This window comes from Hemitrygon akajei, chromosome 31 (genome assembly GCF_048418815.1).
Source record: "Hemitrygon akajei chromosome 31, sHemAka1.3, whole genome shotgun sequence".
NCBI classification, from domain to species: Eukaryota; Metazoa; Chordata; class Chondrichthyes; order Myliobatiformes; family Dasyatidae; genus Hemitrygon; species Hemitrygon akajei.
Window position 1 is genome coordinate 31,801,611 of NC_133154.1, and position 21,511 is coordinate 31,823,121.

A 21,511-nucleotide genomic window follows, 5' to 3' on the forward strand; every position below is an offset into this window, starting at 1 on the left:
TATGTCAGTCCATGGCCTCCTCTACTGCCACGAATGGGCCGCACTTAGGTTGGACGAGTAACACCTCATATTCCGTATAGGCAGCCTATAACCTGATGGCATGAACATCGTTTTCTCGAACTTCCTGTTATTACTACCCCCCCCCCCCCCACCTTCACCATTCCCCATTCCTGGTTCCCTCTCCCATCTTATCTCCTTACCTGCCCACACTACCCTCAGATGTTCCATCCCCTTCCCCTTTTTCCGTGGTCTTCAGTCCTCTCCTATCAGATTCCCGGCTCTTTACTTCTCCCCCTCTCCTGGTTTCACCTATCACCTGCTACCTTGTACTTCGTCCTCCCCTCTCCCGGGTGGGGGGGGGGGGGGGGCACCTTCTTACTCTGACCTCTTCCTTTCCTGTCCTGATGATGGGTCTCAGCCCAAAACGTCTACTCTTTTCCGTATATTCTGCCTGGCCTGCTGAGTTCATCCAGCATTTTGTATGTTTTGTATTAGATATCTAGCATTTTCACATTTTCTTTTGTTAACAATTCTTTGGAGTTAGCAAAGAAAATCCTTTTCTCATGTTAGCAATTCTTTGGATGGTGTCGCTGTTTCAGTCTAAGACAAAGGCCACTTAATCACCTAAAACAGAGGTAAACAGAGAGCAGAGTATAATTAGTTCTGACATCCTGCATGTCCTAGTCTGGACACCCAGCATTTACATGTTAGCAGGACAAATTGAGCCTTTAACATCTCAATACAAAAGAACAATCAGATCGAGGGATATTCCAGCTGCTCAAATAGAGCAGAATTTAATCATTTAGATAAGAGATGTTACTGAAATTAGGCAAGGAATATAGGGAATTTCCTGCCTTATCTCCACCTTTTGTTGAAACCAAAAAGGTGTGGAAAGTCAGGAGACATCCTGGGTCTGTGTGAGCTCTTATCTCACTCAAAAGAAGGAGCTGCTCAGACCAGAATACACAGGCACAGTCGGTATTCCACCATAACCTATTATTTACAAAAACCTGAGAATCCCCCGATTCCCTTAAAGCTTTATCAGCAAGACCCTGCAGCGGATAGTGAGGTCAGCTGAGAAGATCGTCGGGGTCTCTCTTCCCCCATTACAGACATTTACACCACACGCTGCACCCGTAAAGCTAACAGCATTGTGAAAGACCCCACACACCCCTCATACAAACTCTTCTCCCTCCTGCCATCTGGCAAAAGGTACCAAAGCATTTGGGGGCTCTCACGACCAGACTGTGCAAGTTTCTTTCCCTAAGCCATCAGAGTCCTCAATACCCAGAGTCTAGACTGACATCTACATCTTTTATTATTATACTGAAATTTGTCCTTCTATGCGCCTATTGTCTTGTTTATTATTTATTTATTAATTATTATACTGCCCTGCACTGTTTTGTGCACTTTATGTAGTCCTGTGTAGGTCTGTAGGCTAGTGTAGTTTTTGTGTTGTTTTACGTAGTCTAGTGTAGCCTTGAGTTGTCTCACGTAGTCTAATGTAGTTTTGTGTGGTTTCATTTAGCACCATGGTCCTGGAGGAACATTGTTTCATTTTTACTATGTACTCTACCAGCAGTTTATGGTTGAAATGACAATAAAAAGCGACTTGACCTGATGACTTGAACTGGTTGTATGAAGTTATGTTTTGACCATCTACTGACCTGCACATTTAACTAGCGCTCTACTGGTTTGTATGTAGCGCTACAAATCTGATTTTAAAAACAGCAAGGGAAACAGTAATCAATCCTGATTTCCATCCGATGATGAAAAACTCTGAACTGCTTTTTGTTCCTCAGACAATTTGGAACATAAAATTAAGTTCATACAACTTTTGTTGCATGCTGAATATTCTCTCTCTGTCTTGGATTGTTCTAAGTTCTAAATCCTGCCAACTACACCAAATGACGGATTTTGGTGTTTAAATACAAAGTTATTTTAGAAGTCAGGAACGAGGCATAAATCTTGTTGCTTAACGATGGTTTTATTCAAAGTTGATAGAACAAAGACAGGGGTCTGTTACTTGAAGAAGAGAGAGAAACTAAATATGGCGCCTAGCATAAAACAGCTACTTTTTATTCAAATCTATAGATAATAATAAACCTGTTAGAAATCACTTGCAGTTAAAATTAACCAATTAGAAAACCTTACTTTACAAGCTTACAAGCTTCAGAATTATACTTTGTACAGCCACAAGAGGAATATTAAACTCTTATGAATGTAAAGACTACTTAAAATACAAGCAGATAATGAATTGTTAAACTGCAAAGAAAATGACCATAAAAATTAAACAATCGGATCCAACAGACTCTCAGGCCCTGTGCACTCAATCCACAGTGATAATGCATTCTGAAGCTCAGAGATTTCTGGGTAAGAACAGTGCCATTGAAAGTGTTTACAAGCATTGCCTCCCCAGTCAATATATTTTATGAAAACTCAGTTGCCAGTTTAACACAGCAAGCTCCCACAAGCAATATCCTCAATGTAAACAGCATTGTGTGTGTGTGTGTGTGTGTGTGGACAGTCAAAGTCAACCTAATTGTTTTTTCTGTCATTCAGCTTCCAAATACTGCTACTCTGTCATTCATTGCCATCTACCCCATCCCTTGCTCCAATTTTCTGTTCCTCATTACATGATCCTTCCCCAACTTCTGTCCAGAGCCCCAAACTCTGCTCTGTGTTGACTCGTCACTGGTTTCTGACACTGCTCCACAGAACATCCAACTACTGGTTCTCCTTTCAGTCTTCAGAGGACAGTGGTGTGTTCTAACAGCCCAGCTCATTAGAAGCAGTGACAACGACCTATAACATTGATATTTGCAGAGAATAAGGAGATGAACTACCAAAGTCAATTCTTTTTCAGCACAGAGATGCAACGGATGAAGGATATATCAGTCAGCTTGGCTTCTTCAGTCAGCAGGAAATCCAACCAACAGCCACTTTTGAACTTTCCTCTGGATTCGGCAACTGTGATGTTTAAATATCCAGCAGATTATTTAAACATTTTCTCCAGTGTGAACTCGGTAGTGGACCACAAGGGTGGATGACCGAGTGAATCCCTTCCCACATTCAGAGCAGGTAAATGGCCTCTCCCCAGTATGAATTCTCTGATGTAGCTTCAGTTGAGATGACCGACTGAATCCCTTCCCACATTCCGAGCAGGTGAACGGCCTCTCCCCGGTGTGAATTGACTGGTGGGCATGTAGGGTGCATAACTGAGTGAATCCCTTCCTACACACAGAGCAAGTGAACGGCCTCTCCCCAGTGTGAACTCGCTGGTGTGTCTGTAGATTGGATAACACAGTAAATCCTTTCCCACATTCCAAGCAGGTGAATGGCCTCTCCCCTGTGTGAACTCGCTGATGATCCTTCAGTTGAGATGATTGTGTGAATCCTTTCCCACATTCTGAGCAGGTGAACGGCTTCTCCCCTGTGTGAACTGACTGGTGTGTCCGGAGGTGAGATGACCAAGTGAATCTCTTCCCACAGTCTGAGCAGGTGAAAGGCTTCTCCCCAGTGTGAACTCGCTGATGTACCTTCAGTTGGGATGACTGAGTGAATCTCTTCCCACAATCTGAGCAGACGTACGGCCTCTCTCCTGTGTGAAATCGCTGATGTGTCTGTAGATGGGATGACAGAGTGAATCCCTTCCCACAGTCTGAGCAGACATACGGCCTCTCCCCAGTGTGAACTCGCTGATGTACCTTCAGGTGTGAGGACTGAGTGAATCCCTTCCCACAGTCTGAGCAGGTGAATGGCATGTCCCCAGTGTGAACTCGCTGATGTACCTTCAGATTAGATGACCGAGTGAATCCCTTCCCACAGTCTGAGCAGGTGAACGGCCGCTCCCCAGTGTGAACTCGCTGGTGTGCCAATAGGTGGGATGACAGAGTGAATCCCTTCCCACATTCAGAGCAGGTGAATGGCCGCTCCCCAGTGTGAAGTCGCTGATGTACCTTCAGTTGAGATGACCAAGTGAATCCCTTCCCACAGTCTGAGCAGGTGAACGGCTTCTCCCCAGTGTGAACTCGCTGATGTGTCAGTAGGTGGGTCGACTGAGTAAATCCCTTCCCACATTCAGAACAGGTGTATGGCCTCTCCCCTGTGTGAACTCGCTGGTGTTTCAGCAAATCAGATGACCGAGTGAACCTCTTCCCACACGTAGAACAGTTGAAGTGTCTCTCTCCCATGTGAACTCACTGGTGAGTCTGCAGGACTGACTGAGTGAATCTCTTCCCACAGTCTGAGATGTACAGCCTCTCCCCAATGTGAGCTTCCTGTGTGTCAACAATCAGTTGACCAAATTAATCTCTTCCCACACATGGAATAGATGAATGTTCTCTCCCTTGTGAACTCACAAGTATATCCGTAGGTGAGATGATCAGTGATTTTTTCTCCCCACATACGCAACTCATGAACGGTCTCTCTCTCTCTCTTGTGAACTCACTGGTGTGTCTGCCAGTAGGCTGACTGAATGTATCTCCCCACAGCGAACTCACTGCTGGGTCTGTGGGTCGGCTGAGTGAGTAAATCGCTTATTGTTGTGCTTGAAACTCCTGTACATAATTATTTTGTTGTTTCTAACCTGTAAAAAGAAATACAAAAGACGTCAATGGGTGAAGGCAGAATTTTAGATGAGATCATTCTATGACGAGCTCTGACATCACACTGTTGAAGGAACAACTCCATCTTCTAACTGGGCCTGGATCAGGAATTTGGGACTAACCATCAAATCTCTGTTTTGTCTGTATCAAAATGGGGCATTTCTACTGTTACGTATTCGGGCAACAATAATATAGATGAGTTAGGCAAGGGGTTTTATAACGAATAACACGTTTATTAAACACTGATAACAAACCCCCTTCAAATGTAAACAAACCCAAACAATGGTCCGAGCTCAGCTGCTGGCAGCTGGTCAGACAGTTCTTAATAGCTTTGCAGTCCCAAACAGTCTTTAAAACAGTATTGAAGAAAACAGTTCTCCAAAGCGAATTGCCGAATGAAAACAGTTCAAAGAATGATATGCCGACAGTTCAAAAGCTCACGGTACTTTTAAAAGGAGAGACTTTTTAAAGCGATGTAAATTCTCTTCCACGTCGATGTCCTTCGATTCCCAGCGTCGAACTCCCACGTCGAATCTTATTAAATATAACAACTTAAAGTGACTGACCTTCCTTCCACAATATTCTCAATCTCCCGCTTTTTCCAGCGGAGACTATCGTGAGAATAGTAAACGAAATCCTTCCGAATGAGGATCACACAAGGTCGAAGTCAATCCATCGAAAATCGATTTTTTCTCGATCTCCACTTTCCAAACTTCTCTTCACTCTCCATCAGCAAATAAACCGTTGGCTCTGACCTTTTAAACTTTAGGCATTATATAAAACTTCATTTTTAACTAAACTGCGTCATCACATTAAATCACACAGTAACATGAAGTCATCTTGGCAAATCCAGCCACGAACTGCCCCACCCGACAGGGTGGGTCTTCCTTTTATACCCTGTAGAAAAAACCTGTCACATGACCTCTACTGGCGGGAAAATGACATCACTCCACCATTACCTCATGTCCAGTATAACTTCAACCCCAGTCACGTGACAAGGGTACCACCGTCACGTGTCACGGGTACGTAACACTACTCACCTTCAATCTGTGATGTGGCTCAGTTTGTCTCCCTCCATTAATATTATTTCAAGATCTAGTCATGTCCCACAGCGCTACAAAGCGCACATGGTTGATCCTGGTGACTTTCTCATTGTTCTGACCCCCTGCCCTCTCAGGTGATTGATGGTGGTGATCTCATTGATGGCAATGCCAATGAATATGAAAGGGAGGGAAGTAGTCTTTCTCATTGGAGTGTCACACTTTTGTGATGTGAAAACTACAGGTCACTTGTTACCCAGGACAAAGGTGTCTGATAGCATTATGTACCCAGAAAGAATGGGACAAAACATGTTCTCATAGGTAGAAAGGTCCAGAACAAGAGAAGGTAGAACAAAGGTCATTTTCTCAAGAACTGAAACTGTTGGGAAGATGTTATTTTTCCCATCCAGCACTAATTGGCATTTTCATTGACTGGAAGGTGGACTCTTCGTCCAAAATTAACTCGGAACTACATTTTTGTTTCGAATTCCATAATTCTCAGATTTAGCTTGCTTGTGCTTTGTAGTGTCTGAGAGATCCATCTGCCTACGCTTCCAATCATGCCCTACAGACTAGCCGGGAAGGCCATGGCTGCCTCTATACCCAGAAACCCCCACGAACGAGATACACATCTATCCATCAATACACCGGCGATGCGCGTGCGCCGCAGGCATGACGCGAGCGCTGTAGCCTATCAGCAGAGAATGTCCCCCCCGGCCTGTGGCGCTGACAAGAGAGCGAAAAGACCGGGACTGTCGAGGATTTGCGGTGCCACTCGGTGTCCAGAGCTCACAGTAATTGACCCCCAGTGGCGGTGCGGACACCGGCTCCAATGAAACCGCCGCCCGGAGCCCCGCTCCTACCTGCTGCCGATGCGCCAAAGCCCGCTGTCCACTCTGCGCATGCGTGAATTTCGGGCACATCAGTGACCTGCACGCTTGCGCATTTGATCGAAGGGTCACTGATGGTCAGTTCCAAACGCGGAGGCAAAGTGCCGGTAATTGTGTCTACAGGTTCTGTGCCACATGCTTCAAAAACAGTCAGAACTGTTACTTTAATGCAGTAATCTCCCACAATCAATACACTCGACATCAACAGGCATTTCGTGTGTCACAAGCACAAGAAAATCTGCAGATGCTAGAAATCCAAAGCAACACATACAAAATGCTGGAGAAAATCAGCAGGCCCGACAGAGTCTGTGGACAAGAGTAAGCAGCCGACGTTTCGCGCTGAGACCCTTTATCGGGACTGGAAAGGAGATAGGTGAAGCCAGGGTGTAGAGAAGAGCTGGGAAGTTGATTGGTGGAAGAGATAAAGGACTGGAAAAGAGGGTATCTGGTAGAAGGCGGACGATCGTGGAGGAAAAGGAAGGGAGAGGAGTACCAGAGGGCAGAGCCGGATTAACCTAGTAGCAAAAGTAGCATATGCTACGGGCCCCGCCCGCACTAAATGCTTGCAAACTGCAGTCTGGTGAAATCGTCATTCTCACCGTACTCTCACGACTGATAGAGTGAGTTTTGGGTAGACAATTCATTTACACTTAAATAACTTCAGCCATCAGTCTTCTGTTCTTTGACAAAGTACTGTGGATTCAGTTCATAACAATGCATTTCCTGAGAGCTGTGAACGCAGTTTCATTCTGATAATACAATTTACTTTGCACTTTTGAGTTTGCTTCGGAAAACAAACTGAGACTGACAGCTCCAGCTCCCGGTAGCAGTCCGTCCTTAGACACACTCACAGCCAATCAGCGGTTACCGCTGGGAGAATCATGTTCTAATTGGCTGAGGAGTGTCAGTGGGCGGGACGGTGTGCGCTCGGAGCAGTCTGGGGAGAGGCCGGAGATTGGAAGCAGCACTTCGGGTAAAGGCTGCAACACCGGCCGGGGTCCAGTTGCGCATCTATTTGTCACTTATGGTTACCAAATGCAGTGGAGAATGCTCATTTTCAAAACTGAAAAGAATTTAAAATGAACTATGGAGCACCATGGGTCAAAACAGATTGAACAGTCTTACTCAGATTGAAGATGAACTGCGTGAAATAGACTTTCCAGTATCATCAACAAATTTGCTCATGCTAAATCTAGAAAATCTAACTTTTAAATTGTAGTTTTGTTACTTTTGACATTTGAAATTGATACCTACATGTTAAGTAATACTATTACTGAAGAGTCTATCATCTGGCTGTATAGCAAATGAAAAAATTCAATTACTTTACTATACAAGTAAATAATTTGTTTTAATACTTACGTGCATGTTTTTAAATTTAGGGCCCCTTTATAACATATGCTACAGGCCCCGCAGACCCGGCTCTGCCAGAAGGAGATGATGGGCCGGTCAGGATATAAGATGAAAGAGGGAAACAGGAATGGGGAAGTGAAAGAGAAGGAGGGGACAGATACCCGAAGTTCAAGAATTCGAAGCTCTTGCCGTCAGGTCGGAGGCTAACCAGACAGGATATAAGGTGTTTCTCCTCCAACCTGATGGCATGGACATCTCATAACTTAGAGGAGTGGTTTAGAACAAACCAGCTGTGTGAAGTGCAACCCTTTGAAAACAGTGAAAACAACCCAAAACGTCGAAAAGAGCAGGGAAGAAGTTGTTTAACCACCCAGGACATTGTCCCTTTGCCCAGAGCCCTGAGGAAAGAGGAATATTTGAGACAAAACCCCAGTGAAATGGTCTTCTGCTCTCTGCAGAAAGTCGTAGAGGAAACTTTAAGGAAACCAACAGAGTGGAGACCAGTTGTAACCTGTCATCACAGGGAGAGTGGGAGGTGAACAGCAGGGGTGGGTTTAAAAATAATGGAACAGAAACACAGTCAGTGACTAGTTGGACTGGGTGGCCCCTCTACTGCACAATGGGTGCGTGACAGAGACAGACAGCAGAACAAACCCCTCCAATGCTCAGTGACCAGGGTTCAGTCCTGGACCTGATAAGCAGCCTGCAGAATCTGACATTAACAATTGGTCAGGAACTTGCAAGTGGATTCAGTCACTATGATAACATGAATCTTATTTGAACTTCTTCCCTGGTGTGAAGTTGCTGGTGGGATGGTTGAGTAAATCTCTGCTCACTCACAGAGGTGTTGCTTCTACTTAATGTGAACTCACTGAAACCTCACTAAGTGGGATAATGGAATGAATCCTTCCCCGTACATGGAGCATGTGTACAGTTCCTCTCCCGAGGGCACACTGGCTGGTGTTTCAGGTGACTGAATGTATCCCATGCCACACTGGAATAGTTGAACGACCTCTCCCCAGTGTGAACTCTCTAGTGTTTCTGCAGATCGCAAGCTTGGATGAAAGCTGGTGCATGTTCCCAGCTGGGATGACATTTGACTTCCTGTTCCAAGGATTGATAACTGTAGGAGCCATGGACCTTAACTTCTGTCTGTATTGTATTTTGTGTTTATGGGCATTTGTCACGTGAGTTGGGGTGTGATAGAAGCAAATGAGTACAATTACATATTCTCGCTTTCTCTCAGTCGGTTTAGTCTAGTTGAGAGTTAGAGACAACCGGGGGGATGATCCCACCACTGCCCGTATGGAGTTTGTACGTTCTCCCTGTGGTTGTGTGGTTTTCTCTGGTGCTCCAGTTTCCTCCCACAGTCAAAGCCGTACCAGTTGGTAGGTTAATTGCTCATTGTAAATTGTCCTGAGATTAGGCTGGGATTAAATTGTGGGATTGCTGGACATGGCAGTTCAAAGGGCCAGAGGGGCCTAATCCACACTGCATCTCAATAAAGAAGAGTTTATTTTTTGTTCTCTGCTAAATATGCTTATTTATCACTTACACTTAATTATACTAATTGGGACACATGCCATTAATTTCAGTTTTGTTAGCTTTTGTTGCTGTAGATCGCTCATCTTGGCTGCTTTGATAATAAAGGATCGATCGTACATTTTTTGACTTGGAACTCAGTTAACTGGAAGCAGGTCACACAGTGTCAACTCCCATTCTCAGCCTCAGCAGTTTTGCAAACACGAGGAAATCTGCAGATGCTGGAAATCCAAGCAACTCACACAAAATGCTGGTGGAACGCAGCAGGCCAGGCAGCATCTGTAGGAAGAAGTACAATCTGTACTTTTTCCTATGTATGCTGCCTGGCCTGCTGCGTTCCACCAGCATTTTGTGTGTGTTGCTCAGCAGTTTTGGTTTGTTTTCAAGTAACCGCAATATTTTGCCAACAAAAAAGTAGTTATTCCGAATGAATACCTGTCTACGGCAAACGATTGCCCTGGACCTGTTGGCGAAATTGGAATCACAACACTTGAGAAAACTGGGCACATCAGCAACTGGAGCAGCTTGTGGTCAGATGATCCTCAAACTTTTGTTGATTCATGCTGTGTTTTTGGTCAGCGCTGCCTGTCCATTGGGGGCCATCGCTCAATTGCACGGTGTTTGCCTGAGGGATCGTTGCTTTGCTCTATTCAAGTTCCGAAACATGGTCCTGGTTGCCGATATTTGAACTAAACACTGTTTGTTTGGCCTGGTTTAAACTCTGTGGATGAGCGGTCAGTTTGTTTCCTAGGTTTATTGAACAGGATATCGCCAGTGTGTTTTGCATATGTGCTGCAGGGGAACAAAGAGTTATTTGCAAGAGGCTCGATAAGGAGAAAGTAACATGAGTGAATAGTAGCATGAAACTGTCGTCAATGACCTTGAAGTTGGGGTTTGCAAAGGAGAAATTAAACTTAATTCGAAAGCTTTAGCAAATAGAATCAAAAGTCTTCAAAAAGAGTATACATGTAAAACAAATGTGAACAAAATTAAAGGATGAAAACAACTAAAGATTTTATAGGAAATAAAGAAAACAATTTACAAGTGCTATCTTGACTTGGGGACTCGACCAAGCAACATCATGTGCTAATCCCATTATTTCCCAAGGGCAAACAGGGGAAAGCAAAATTGTTGTTTTTTAAACATTTTTAGCCTTAGTACTGCTTTCATAGAGCATATGAAACAATGGTTGACTCAAATATGTTCTATTGAAAGTCATGTTTCTTCAGATTTTAAACAGTAAAAGTTGAATGTAAATATCAGAACACTGGAACGTGATTCTGGAGAGGTAGTAATGAATGAGGAAGTGGTGGATGAGCTGAATACTGAGAATTTTGCATCAGTCTTCACGGTAGAAGACACTAGCAGTATGCCTGAAGTTCGAAAGTGTCAAGGCAGAAGTGAGCGAAGTTACCTTTACTAGGGAGAAGTTGCTTGGGAATGGTCTGCACCCCAGGGTTCCAAAAGAGGTGGCTGAAGAGATTGTCAAAGTACCAGTAAATGAACTTTTGAGAATCAATGGATTCTGGCATGGTCCAGATCATAGGGAAATTGCAAAAGTCTCTTCAAAAAGGAAATTATGGGCCAATTGGCCTGAAGTCAGTGGTTGGGAAGACATTGGAGTCAATTGTTAAGGATGATGTTTCAGGTTACTTGGAGGGAGATGATAACATGGGCCAAAGTCACGTGGTTTTCTTCAAGGAAAATCTTGTCTGACACATCTTTGAAGAAATAACAAGGAGGACAGGCAAACAGTAACAGTTGTAAGTTGTGTACTTGGATTTTAATAAGTCCTTTGACAAGATGCCGCATATGAGGCTGCTGAATAAGTTAAAGGCCCATGGTATTTCAGGAAAGGTCCTAGCATGGATAGAGCATTGGCTGATTGGCAGGAGGCAAAGAGTGTGAATAATAGGAGGCTTCTCTAGTTGGCTACTGGTGGCTTGTAGACTTCTACAGGGCTCCATGTCGTGACCACTCTGTTATATGTCAATGATTTGGATAACAGAATAGATAGATAGATAGATAGATACTTTATTCATCCCCATGGGGAAATTCAACTTTTTTCCAATGTCCCATACACTTGTTGTAGCAAAACTAATTACATACAGTACTTAACTCAGTAAAAAAAATATGATATGCATCTAAATCACTATCTCAAAAAGCATTAATAATAGCTTTTAAAAAGTTCTTAAGTCCTGGCGGTTGAATTGTAAAGCCTAATGGCATTGGGGATGGCTTTGTGGCCAAGTTTGGGCATGGTGAAGAAGAGGGTTTATATTCCATCTTGATAACCTCCAACCTGATGGCATGAACATCAATTTCTCGAAATTACTCCCCTCCTCTACTTCACCATTTCCCATTCTTTTTTCCCTCTCACACCTTCTCTTCTTACCTGCCCAACACTGGAGTGGGCAGTGTTAGAGTGATTTTCTTTTTTGAAGCTTTAGCTCTTCAAGGCTTCAGCCCTTGCTTGAGGCTTGAGTGAGAGAAAGTGAAAAGCTGCAGGTAGACTTTCTCCCCACAGCTTATTTCTTGTTATTTTTCCCCTTCTTTATGTAGGCACAGTTATTAGAACAGTAGGGACGCCAGGTAGGGTAGCAGTATGTGGGAAGACAGGGAGACCTCCAGTGTCCCTGACAACTACACCTGTGAGGAGTATATTTAACTGCAGCACGCTGTTAGGGAATTGAAGCTGAAACTGGATGAACTCCAGATCATTTGCAAGGTTGATGGGTTATAGATTAGACATTTAAAGAGGTAGTTACACCCAAGATGCAGGACACTGGGTGATACGAGGGGAAAGCGGTTAAACAGCCAGTGCAAAGTCACACAATGGTCATCCTCCTTAATAACAGGTGTACTAATCCGGATACTTGTGGGGGCAGAAATGACCTATCAGAGGAAAGTCACAGCAGTCATGTCTGTGGCACCGAATATTATTCTGTGATTCAGTGTGAAGGGAGGGGGGAGAAGAGGTGAGCTGTGGTGATAGGGTACAAATTAGTTAGATCAGAAAGGAGGTTTTCTAGATGAGAACAAGATTACTGAATGGTATGCTGTTACTCACGTGGAAGGTCCAAGACATCACCAGTGGAGTCCTCAGCATTCTTAAATGGGAGGATTAACAGCCAGAGGTTGCTCTCCATGTCGGTACCAGTGACATTGATAGAAAGAATGACAAGGTTCTGTAAAATGAGTTCAGAGAGGGTGCAAATTGGGGTGGATAAATCCTCAGGGCCTGACCAGGAGTTCCCTGGGACCCTAAGGGAGGCAAGTGCAAAAATTTCAAGATCCCTAGCAGAGATATTTAAATCCTTTGCAACAGATGAAGTACCGGAGGATTGAAGGATAGCTGATGCTGTTCCACTGTTTAACAAAGGCTCTGAAATAAACCAGGAAATAATAGGCCGGTGATCCTGACATCAGCACTGGGAAAGTTATTGGAAGGTATTATAACGAACCAGGAGCATGAGCATGTGGATAGACATGGACTGATTTGGGATAATCAGCACGGTTTTGCCATGTCTAACCAATTTTATAGTGCTCTTTGAGGAAGTTGCCAGGAAAATTGGTGAAGGTGATGCAGTGGATGTTGGTCTACATGCACTTTAGCATGGCATTTGACAAGGTTGCACATGGAAGGTTGGTCAAGAAGGTTCAGTTGACTGGCATTCGAGCTGAAGTAGGCATTGGCTTTGTGGGTGAAGCCAGAGAGGAAATAGTTGCCTCTCTGATTGGAGCCCGTGACTAGTGGAGTGCCCAAGCAATCAGTGATACGTGTGTTGCTGTTTCTCATCTATATACATTATCTGGATGGCAATGTAGTAAACTGGATCAGCAAATTTGCAGATGACACCAGGAATGAAGCATAGTAGACAGTGAGAAGGACAATCAAAGCCTGCAGCGAGATTTGGATCAGCAGGGGAAATGGGATGAAAAAAACAGCAGATGAAATTTAATGCAGACAACTGTGAGGTGTGCACTTCAGCAGGACCAACCACAGCAGGACTTTCACAGTGAAAGTTTGAGTACTGTGGAGTGCTACAGAACAAAGGGACCTGGGAATACAGGTCCATAATTTGTTGAAAGTGGTATCACGTGTAGATAGGGCTGTAAAGAAAGCTTTTGGCACATTGGCCTTCATAAATCAATGTATTGAGGATAAGAGATGAGATGTTATGTTGAAGATGGATAAGACAGTGAGGCCTAATTTAATGTATTGTATGCAATTTTGCTCACCTATCTACAGGAAAGATGTAAATAAGGTTGCAAGAGTACAGAGAAAAATTGCAAGGATGTTGTCAGGAAATGGAGATCCTGACATATAAGGAAAGATTGAATAGGTTAGAACTTTATTTCACAGAAAATGGAAGATTGAGAGGAGATTTGATGGAGACAGACAGAATTATGAGGGGGTTAGTTAGAGTAAATGCAAGCAGTTTTTCCCCACTTAGGTTGGGTGAGAAACAACTAGAGATCACGGGTTGAGGAAGAAAGGTGAAAAAGTTTAAGAGGAACGTGAGGGGAAACTTCTTCACTCAAAGGGTCGTGAGAGTGTGGAAGGAGCTACCAGTGCAGGAGGAGATACAGGAGCCTGAAGACACATATTTCAGGAACTGTTTCATCTCCTCCACCATCAGATTTCTGATTGGACAATGAAACCATGTACACCAGCTTATTATTCTTTTGCTCTCTTTTTGCACTAATTAATATATATACACATACATTCTTGTAATTTATAGTTTAATTATTATGAACTGCTGCTGCAAAAACAACAAATTTCTTGACATATGCTAGTCATATGAAACCTGATTCTGTTCTTGCTATACATTAATAACTTGAGGTACTGCAGGCCGACCACGTCAGCGAGTTGGTCGTTGATAGAGAAAATGAAGGAGCAGCGCATTGTGCTGCTGCCTGAGTTGGAGGGGGCTTACAGTCTAATGGCGAGTGACCATCTTGGTCGCTTTTCTTGTGATCGCAAGACCCTTTTGGACATTGTTAATGTGGTATGCCGCAAGTTCCATTCACTGAGTTATTGGCGGCGATCGGGGCGGACGTTGGGAGCCGCGTGGCTTCGGTCGTAGCGAGGATGAAGCCTCAGGCCACGTTGCCACCTGTTTACAGCCACTAGGAGATGGGTGTCAGCGCTGGTGCGCTCCACCGTGGGCGATGTGGCTTGACATCCAGGCTGCTGCTGTCCCCCGGCTTTCGCTTGGCAGAAGACGAGCTCTGCCGTGGTCGACCGCAGATTTCTGCAGAGTTGGATGGCTCGAGTTTGGTCTTTTTTTATTGTGTGGCTGTATCACTATAGGAAGGATGTGAAAGTATTGGAAAGGGTACAGAGATTTACCAGGATGCTGCCTGGTTTAGATTATGATGCATTATGATCAGAGATTAAGGGAGCTAGGGCTTTATTCACTGAAGAGGAGGAGGATGAGAAGAGACATGATAGAGGTGTACAAGATATTAAGAGGAATAGATAGAGTGGACAGCCAGCACCTCTTCCCCAGGGCACCACTGCTCAATACAAGAGGACATGGCTTTAAGGTAAGGGGTGGAAACTTCAAGGGGGATATTAGAGGAAGGTTTTTTACTCAGAGAGTGGTTGGTGCGTGGAATGCACTGCCTGAGTCAGTGGTGGAGGCAGATACACTAGTGAAATTTAAGAGACTACTAGACAGGTATTTGGAGGAATTTAAGATGGAGGGTTATATGGGAGGAAGGGTTTAAGGTCAGCACAACATTGTGGGCTGAAGGGCCCGTACTGTGCTGTATTGTTCTATGTTCTATCTTTCTATCTTATACGTGCTCAATGTACTTTGTGCTGTGTGTGGCTGCTAGTCACTGTGTTTTGGACCTTGGCCCCAAAGTAACACTGTTTTGTTTGGCTCTATTCATGTATGGTTGAATGACAATTAAACAAATTGAATTATTGCTATGGAAATTGAATATAAAAGTAGGGAAGTTATACATCAGTTACAGTATACACTCAGTGGCCACTTTATTAAGTACCTCTTCAGTAAGTTTGACATGCATTCAGAGATGCTCTTCTGTAACACGTGGTTATGTGAGTTCCTGTCAGCTTGAACCAGGCTGGCCATTCTCCTTAACGAGGTGTTTTCACCCTGCCACATCTGCCACTCACTGCATGGTTTTTTTTTTGCTTCTCGCACCATTCTCTGTAAACTCTAGTGACTGTCGCGCATGAAAATCCCAGGAGAGTCGCAGTTTCAAAGCACTCCATCTGGCACCAGCGGTCCTTCCGTGGTCAGAGTCACTTAGATCACAGTTCTTCCCCATTCTGTTGATTTGTCTGTACAACAACTGAACCTCTTGACCATATCTGCATGCTTTGAGGCACTGAATTGCTGCCACATGACTAGCTGATTAGATAATTAATAAGCAGGGGTACCTAATAAAGTGGTCACTGAATGTCTGTCCTCTAATTAATCCAGGCAATCTCCTGGTGCACCTCTTCTGCACCCTCTCCATGGCCTCCATATCCTTCCTGCAATACGGTGACCAGAAAAGCACACAACACTCCAAATACAGCCTAACTAGAATTTATAGATCTGCAATATGACTTCCTATTTTTTACACTCCATGTCCTGGCTGACAAAGACAAGCTCACCCATATGCTTTCTTTTCCTTTTCATCCAATCCATTTGCCTGTAAATTCCTAGTTCGTCTCTGTTACCCTTCTTCAACAGTGGTTACTCTCCAGACCCCTGAGACCTCACCGTTACTTAGAGAGGTACAAAGATTTCTGTCAAGACCCCAGCATTTTCATTATCCTGGGACAGATCCCATCAGGACTCTGAGTCTTACGTTAATGTTCCTCAGAAGACCCAACACCTGCTCCTTCTTACCAATACATCCTAGAATATCAGCACACATCTTCAATGACCTCACATTTCCATGTCCTTCTTGGTGAACTCCGGAGCTGATTATCTGTAATTTGTGAAGTGGGGTGCCATGCGCAATCATAATCGATTGAAAACGGACGTGGAAGCATGGAGAAACAGCGGGAAATTCCAGGAAGACCTTCTTCGTTGCTGCCGCTGCTGTGAGGTCCAGGTCTCTGCTGAGAAGACAGGCCCCCAGTCCTCGGGGTCGCATTGCCGATGGCCGTTGGCGGGGCCGTCTTAATATGCTCGGTAGAGGATGGTGCTGGGAGAAGCTGTGCCGGAGGGGATGGTCGTCGGCTCGGAGTTTCGACGGACTCAGGTCGCTTTCGGTGTGTGCTGCGTCTGCGAGGCTGAGTCGGGCGGCGCCGTGGAAGTCCATAGCGGGGGTATTCCCTTCTGCCGCCGACGTGGGATGGCGAGTCTGTCGGGACCCTGGGGACTTGTGGAAACTGGGTGGTGATTTCTTTTGAACTTACAGTCCTTTAACATCTTGGACTATTTTTACTGTGCCCATAGTCTGTTTTTTTATCAATTATGCTATTGTTTGCACTGTTGTAACTATATGTTGTAATTATGTGGTTTTGTGCAGGTCTTGTAGCTTTAGTTTTTTTTTTAGTGTAGTGGATTTGGAGCTCCTTTCCGGGGAACGCGCTAGACAGTAGCGCGATATTAATACGCAGCAGCCTCTCCGGACTCCGGATTGGGGATTGCCAAACGTTACGTGGATTTTCTGGTGTAGTCTGTTTTGTCATATGCTTTTGTGATATTCTGGGGGAACGTTGTCTCATTTTTTAACTGCATTGCATTTGTGGTTTCTAAATGACAATAAACAATCTGAATCTGAATACTGATCCAAAGTAGTAATTTGAAACCTCAGCCATTACCTCTGACTCCATGGACAATTTCCCTCCTTTCTCCTTCAGTTGATCTAGTCATCTCCTGCATCAATATAAATATAAAATACCATTGGAATATCCTTAATCCTACTTTCCAAGGACACCATGACCCCTTTTGGCTTTCCTAATTCATTGTTTCTTTCCTCCTTCCTTTATATTCCTCAAGAGCCTTGTCTTAAACCTTACATATGTTTCTTTTCCTTCTGACTAAACTCAAATTATCTCTTCCCAAACCTTAGATCCACTTCTTTCATCCTCACAAGAACATGTTGGTTCTGAACTCCAACCAGCTGGGCTTTAAAAGATATCTAATGTGAATTTACCCCCATACATCCACTCAGTCTACTCTCACTAGTTCCTGCCAAATATCCTCTTCTTCTGAACACCAGTCTGTTCCTTACCCATAACTACCTTAAAACTTACAGAATTATGATCACCATTGAAACGGACTAGGCTTATTTCCCAGTTCAAAATCTAGTGGGCTTCTATCCAAATTGGACTATCTACATACTGTTAAAGAAAGGCTTCTGGATATACCTAGTAAATTCATCCCCATCTTAGCCCTTGGCACAAAGGGAGTCCTAGTTAACATTGAGGAAGCTGAAATCAAACCCTTGTAACTACTCATTTGTTGATAGCTTGCCATAATCTGCCTGGACATTTGTCCGTGCAGCTCTGTCGAACAGCCGATGTAGCATCCCATCACAGTGAGAGCACCTTTCTTATTCCTGGATCCCACCCATATGGGCATGCTGAATGGAACATCTCTCTAGGTACTGTCTTCTCTGATCTATAATGCACCTCCACAGCTCTTTTATATTCCTCTGTATCATGACCAAGACATTTAAATCCTCGATAATTGAGAAAGATTAGTCTATACTCAATGGAAGCTGAAAAAATGAGAGCCAAATTTAGACTATATGAGATTACGAGGAGTTATCTGAAATTGATCCCGAGAGGCTCTCAGAATGGAAAATTGAGAATTAGGCCACGTACCTGATACTCTGTCTGCCTAATGTTTATCCACAATCCAGTCGCATGTCTATCCACTAACAACATAGTACACTGCAGCACAGTACAGGGCCTTTGGCCCAGGATGTTGTGCTGACCTTTTAACCTGCTTTAAGACCAATCTAGCCCTTCTCTCCTCCAGTTTTCTGCCATCCCTGTGTCTATCTAACAGTTTCTAAAATACCCCTAATATATATGCCTCTACCAGCACCCCTGGAAAAGCGTTCCACACACTCAACACACTGTGTAAAATAGACCTCTGACACCCCCCTATACTTAGCCCCAAACACCTTAAAATTATGCCCACATATTCTCCCCCTGGGAAAAAGCCTCTGGCTCTCCGCTTGATCTATGCCTCTTATCGGGTTCACCACTATCAAGTCACCTCTCATCCTCCTTCAATCCAAAGAGAAAAGCCCTCATTTGCATAACTATCCTCGTAAGACAATTATCCTCTAGTCCAGGTAGCAGCCTGGTAAATCTGCTCTGCACCCTATCTAAAGTCTTCACATCCCTCCCATAATGAGGTGACCAGAACCGCGCACAATACTTCAATTGTGGTGTAACCAGGGTTTATAACCACGCGGCCTCAAAAATCCATTTGTGGGCAATGCTTTCTCACACATCCAACTCGCCTACACCTGATAGAGGGAATTGAGTAGAATATTCTTTACCCAGATGGAGGAACCTGCTAATTTAAGAGGTACCTGAAATAAACAGAAAACCACAAATAATGTAAAAGCCAAATAGATTGTGGAAGAAGGAATTGATCAGAATTGATGGGATTATGCAAAATGCAGAATGATTGATTGGGCTGACTGGCCTGTCTCTGTGCCATGGATTTTAATGTAAAGTTGCAATTTTATGTTATAGAACTATTCATGAGTTACACGATTGTAGTAAATACCTATCTGTCAGTTCGAGGCAGGTTCCTTAAGCAGTTCCAGAGATCAACAGTAAGTCCCAGAAAACTGGCAAGTGCAAGATTACTTTCCAGCCGTAACCTAGCAATTAGGTCAAAGCTAAGATTAGATCTCATTGAATTCTGGAGTAAGTTGAGACACTCTTTCTATTTCATCTATTCTAAAAGTAGAGCGGCACTGTGGCACAACTAGTAGAATTCCTCCCTCACAGTTCCAGCAACCTGCACTTAATGCTGACCTCCGGTGCATTTGGTGAAGCGCTTGCACATTGATTTGAGTTCATAAGGCCATAAGATATAGGAGCAGAAGTAGGCCATTCAGCCCATCGAGTCTGTTCCACCACTTAATCATGGGTTGATCCAATTCTTCCAGTCCTCACAACTCCCCTGCCTTCTCCCCATACCCTTTGATGCCCTGGCTAATCAAGAACCTATCTACCTCTGCCTTAAATGCACCCAATGTGTTGGCCTCCACAGCTGCCCGTGGCAGCAAATTCCACAGATTTACCACCCTCTGACTAAAGTAATTTCTCCGCGTCTCTGTTCTAAATGGCCATCCTTGAATCCTGAAGCCGTGCCCTCTTGTCCTAGACTCCTAGCCACTACTAATTGCCCCAGCCAGTGGTGAAGTAGCATCAGCACTGGCCTGTGAGGTGGGTGGTCCTGAGTTCGAATCCGGCCGGGTCCCTTCCTGGGCAGCAGCAGTAACCGCGCGGAAGAAAAGCTTGACACTCTACCTCCGTATCTCGCCACGCAAGTCCTACGGGCAACTACACTATCCATGGAAGCGCAATAAGTCAACGACGACTCGACAGCACTCAACAACAACAGTTGCTTCTAGTGAGTGAACAGAGGGAATGGAAGAGAACATGGGGAGAATGATCTCGTGAGTTAGTGTAAAACTGGGTGCTTCGTGGCCTGGACAGATTTGGTCAGCCAGAGAGCTTGTATCTCTCCATGACTATGAAAATATTCAGACTCAGAGTCAGGTTTAACATCACGAAATTTGTTGTTAGGCAGCAGCAGTACATTGCTGCTGCCTAACAACAAACGAAAACTGTAAATTACAGGTCCATATATATATTTTTAAAAGTTAAATTGAATAAGTAGAGCAAAAAGGAGGGAAAAAAGTACTGAGGCTGTGTTCACGGGTTCAATGTCCATTCAGAAATCCGATGGCAGAGGGGAAGAAGCTGTTCCTGAATCATTGAGTGCGTGTCTTTGGGCTCCTGTACCTCCTCCCTGATGATAACAATGAGAAGAGGGCATGTCCTGGGTGATGGAGGTCCTTAATGATGATTACCTACTTTTTGAGGCATTACTCCTTGATGCTGGATGCTGAGGGGGCTAGTATTGTGTTGCAAGTTTATTATGTAGCTATGGCAACTAGTCACATAAGTGGGGGCATGGGAAAAGTGAATGGAATAAGTTACATATTCTTGCTTATTTCGTGGAAGTTTGTAGCTTGGGACTGGTGGAGGTCAAAATCTTTGCTGACCACTGAGATAACGCTCAATAATGCTTAATTGTATGTTTGCTGATTGCTAAAAAGGATTGAAATAGGGAATTCAACTCTTTGAAGCAATCATTGGAGCTGTGTGCATGTCACACAAGTATAACAACTCCATCTGGGGTTAAAGCTGGTGGAAACTGTTGATTTTGGACCAATTTTTACCACTACAGTTTGTCAGCAAGGGTTTCGACAGTTTTACCAAGTGAATGTCAGCACACGGATGTGCCTGAGAAATTGTAAGCACCAGCCTGAAGCGGATTGTGGCAAAAAATGACCATTTTTTGTCATTTGATGCTGTGTGTTTGGATTTGAAACACAATATGGGTTGGACTGAAAAGCTAGACGGTGGTGCTGGCCTGAAATGTTTAACCCTGGCTTCTGTTAAAAATCTGAAGTATTAAGTTTCTATTATTGAAAAGCTGCCATTGTTTTGTCTATTTATGCATTTGAAAGACAAGTGAGTCAGGCGGGAGGTAGTGACCTTGAAGGGAGAACTAAGGGAAAAATTTAATTTACTGGGAAATCTTTGGCGAACACAGATGTTTGTCCTTGAAAGGGCTATAATAAAGCTGTTAAGAAGATTTAAGATTTAATATCATCAATTGCTGCAACACCGTTCAAACAGCTGATATATCTCACTCCTGTATGCTTTCTCGTCCCCATCTGAAATTCTGCCAACTATAGTTGTGTCATCAGCAAAACACATAGATGGCATTTGAACTGTGCCAAGCCAACAATCACAGCTGTAGACAGAGTAGAGTAGTGGGTTATCCTTGAGGTGCACCAGTGCTGATCATCAGTGCGGTAGAGATGCTATTTCTGATCC

General features: G+C 44.0%; 1 protein-coding gene across 1 annotated transcript; it reads right to left on the bottom strand.

Annotated features, from left to right (window-relative positions):
* Positions 1–1,966: 1,966 nt before the first annotated feature.
* Positions 1,967–6,569, bottom strand: LOC140719117 (uncharacterized). Its single transcript, XM_073033501.1, has 2 exons — positions 6,511–6,569; positions 1,967–4,588 (listed from the first exon to the last, which is right to left on the bottom strand). The coding sequence occupies exon 2, from the start codon at positions 4,191–4,193 to the stop codon at positions 3,000–3,002; it is 1,194 nt and encodes a 397-aa protein (XP_072889602.1). The 5' UTR covers positions 4,194–4,588; positions 6,511–6,569; the 3' UTR covers positions 1,967–2,999.
* Between the last annotated feature and the right edge of the window lie 14,942 nt (positions 6,570–21,511).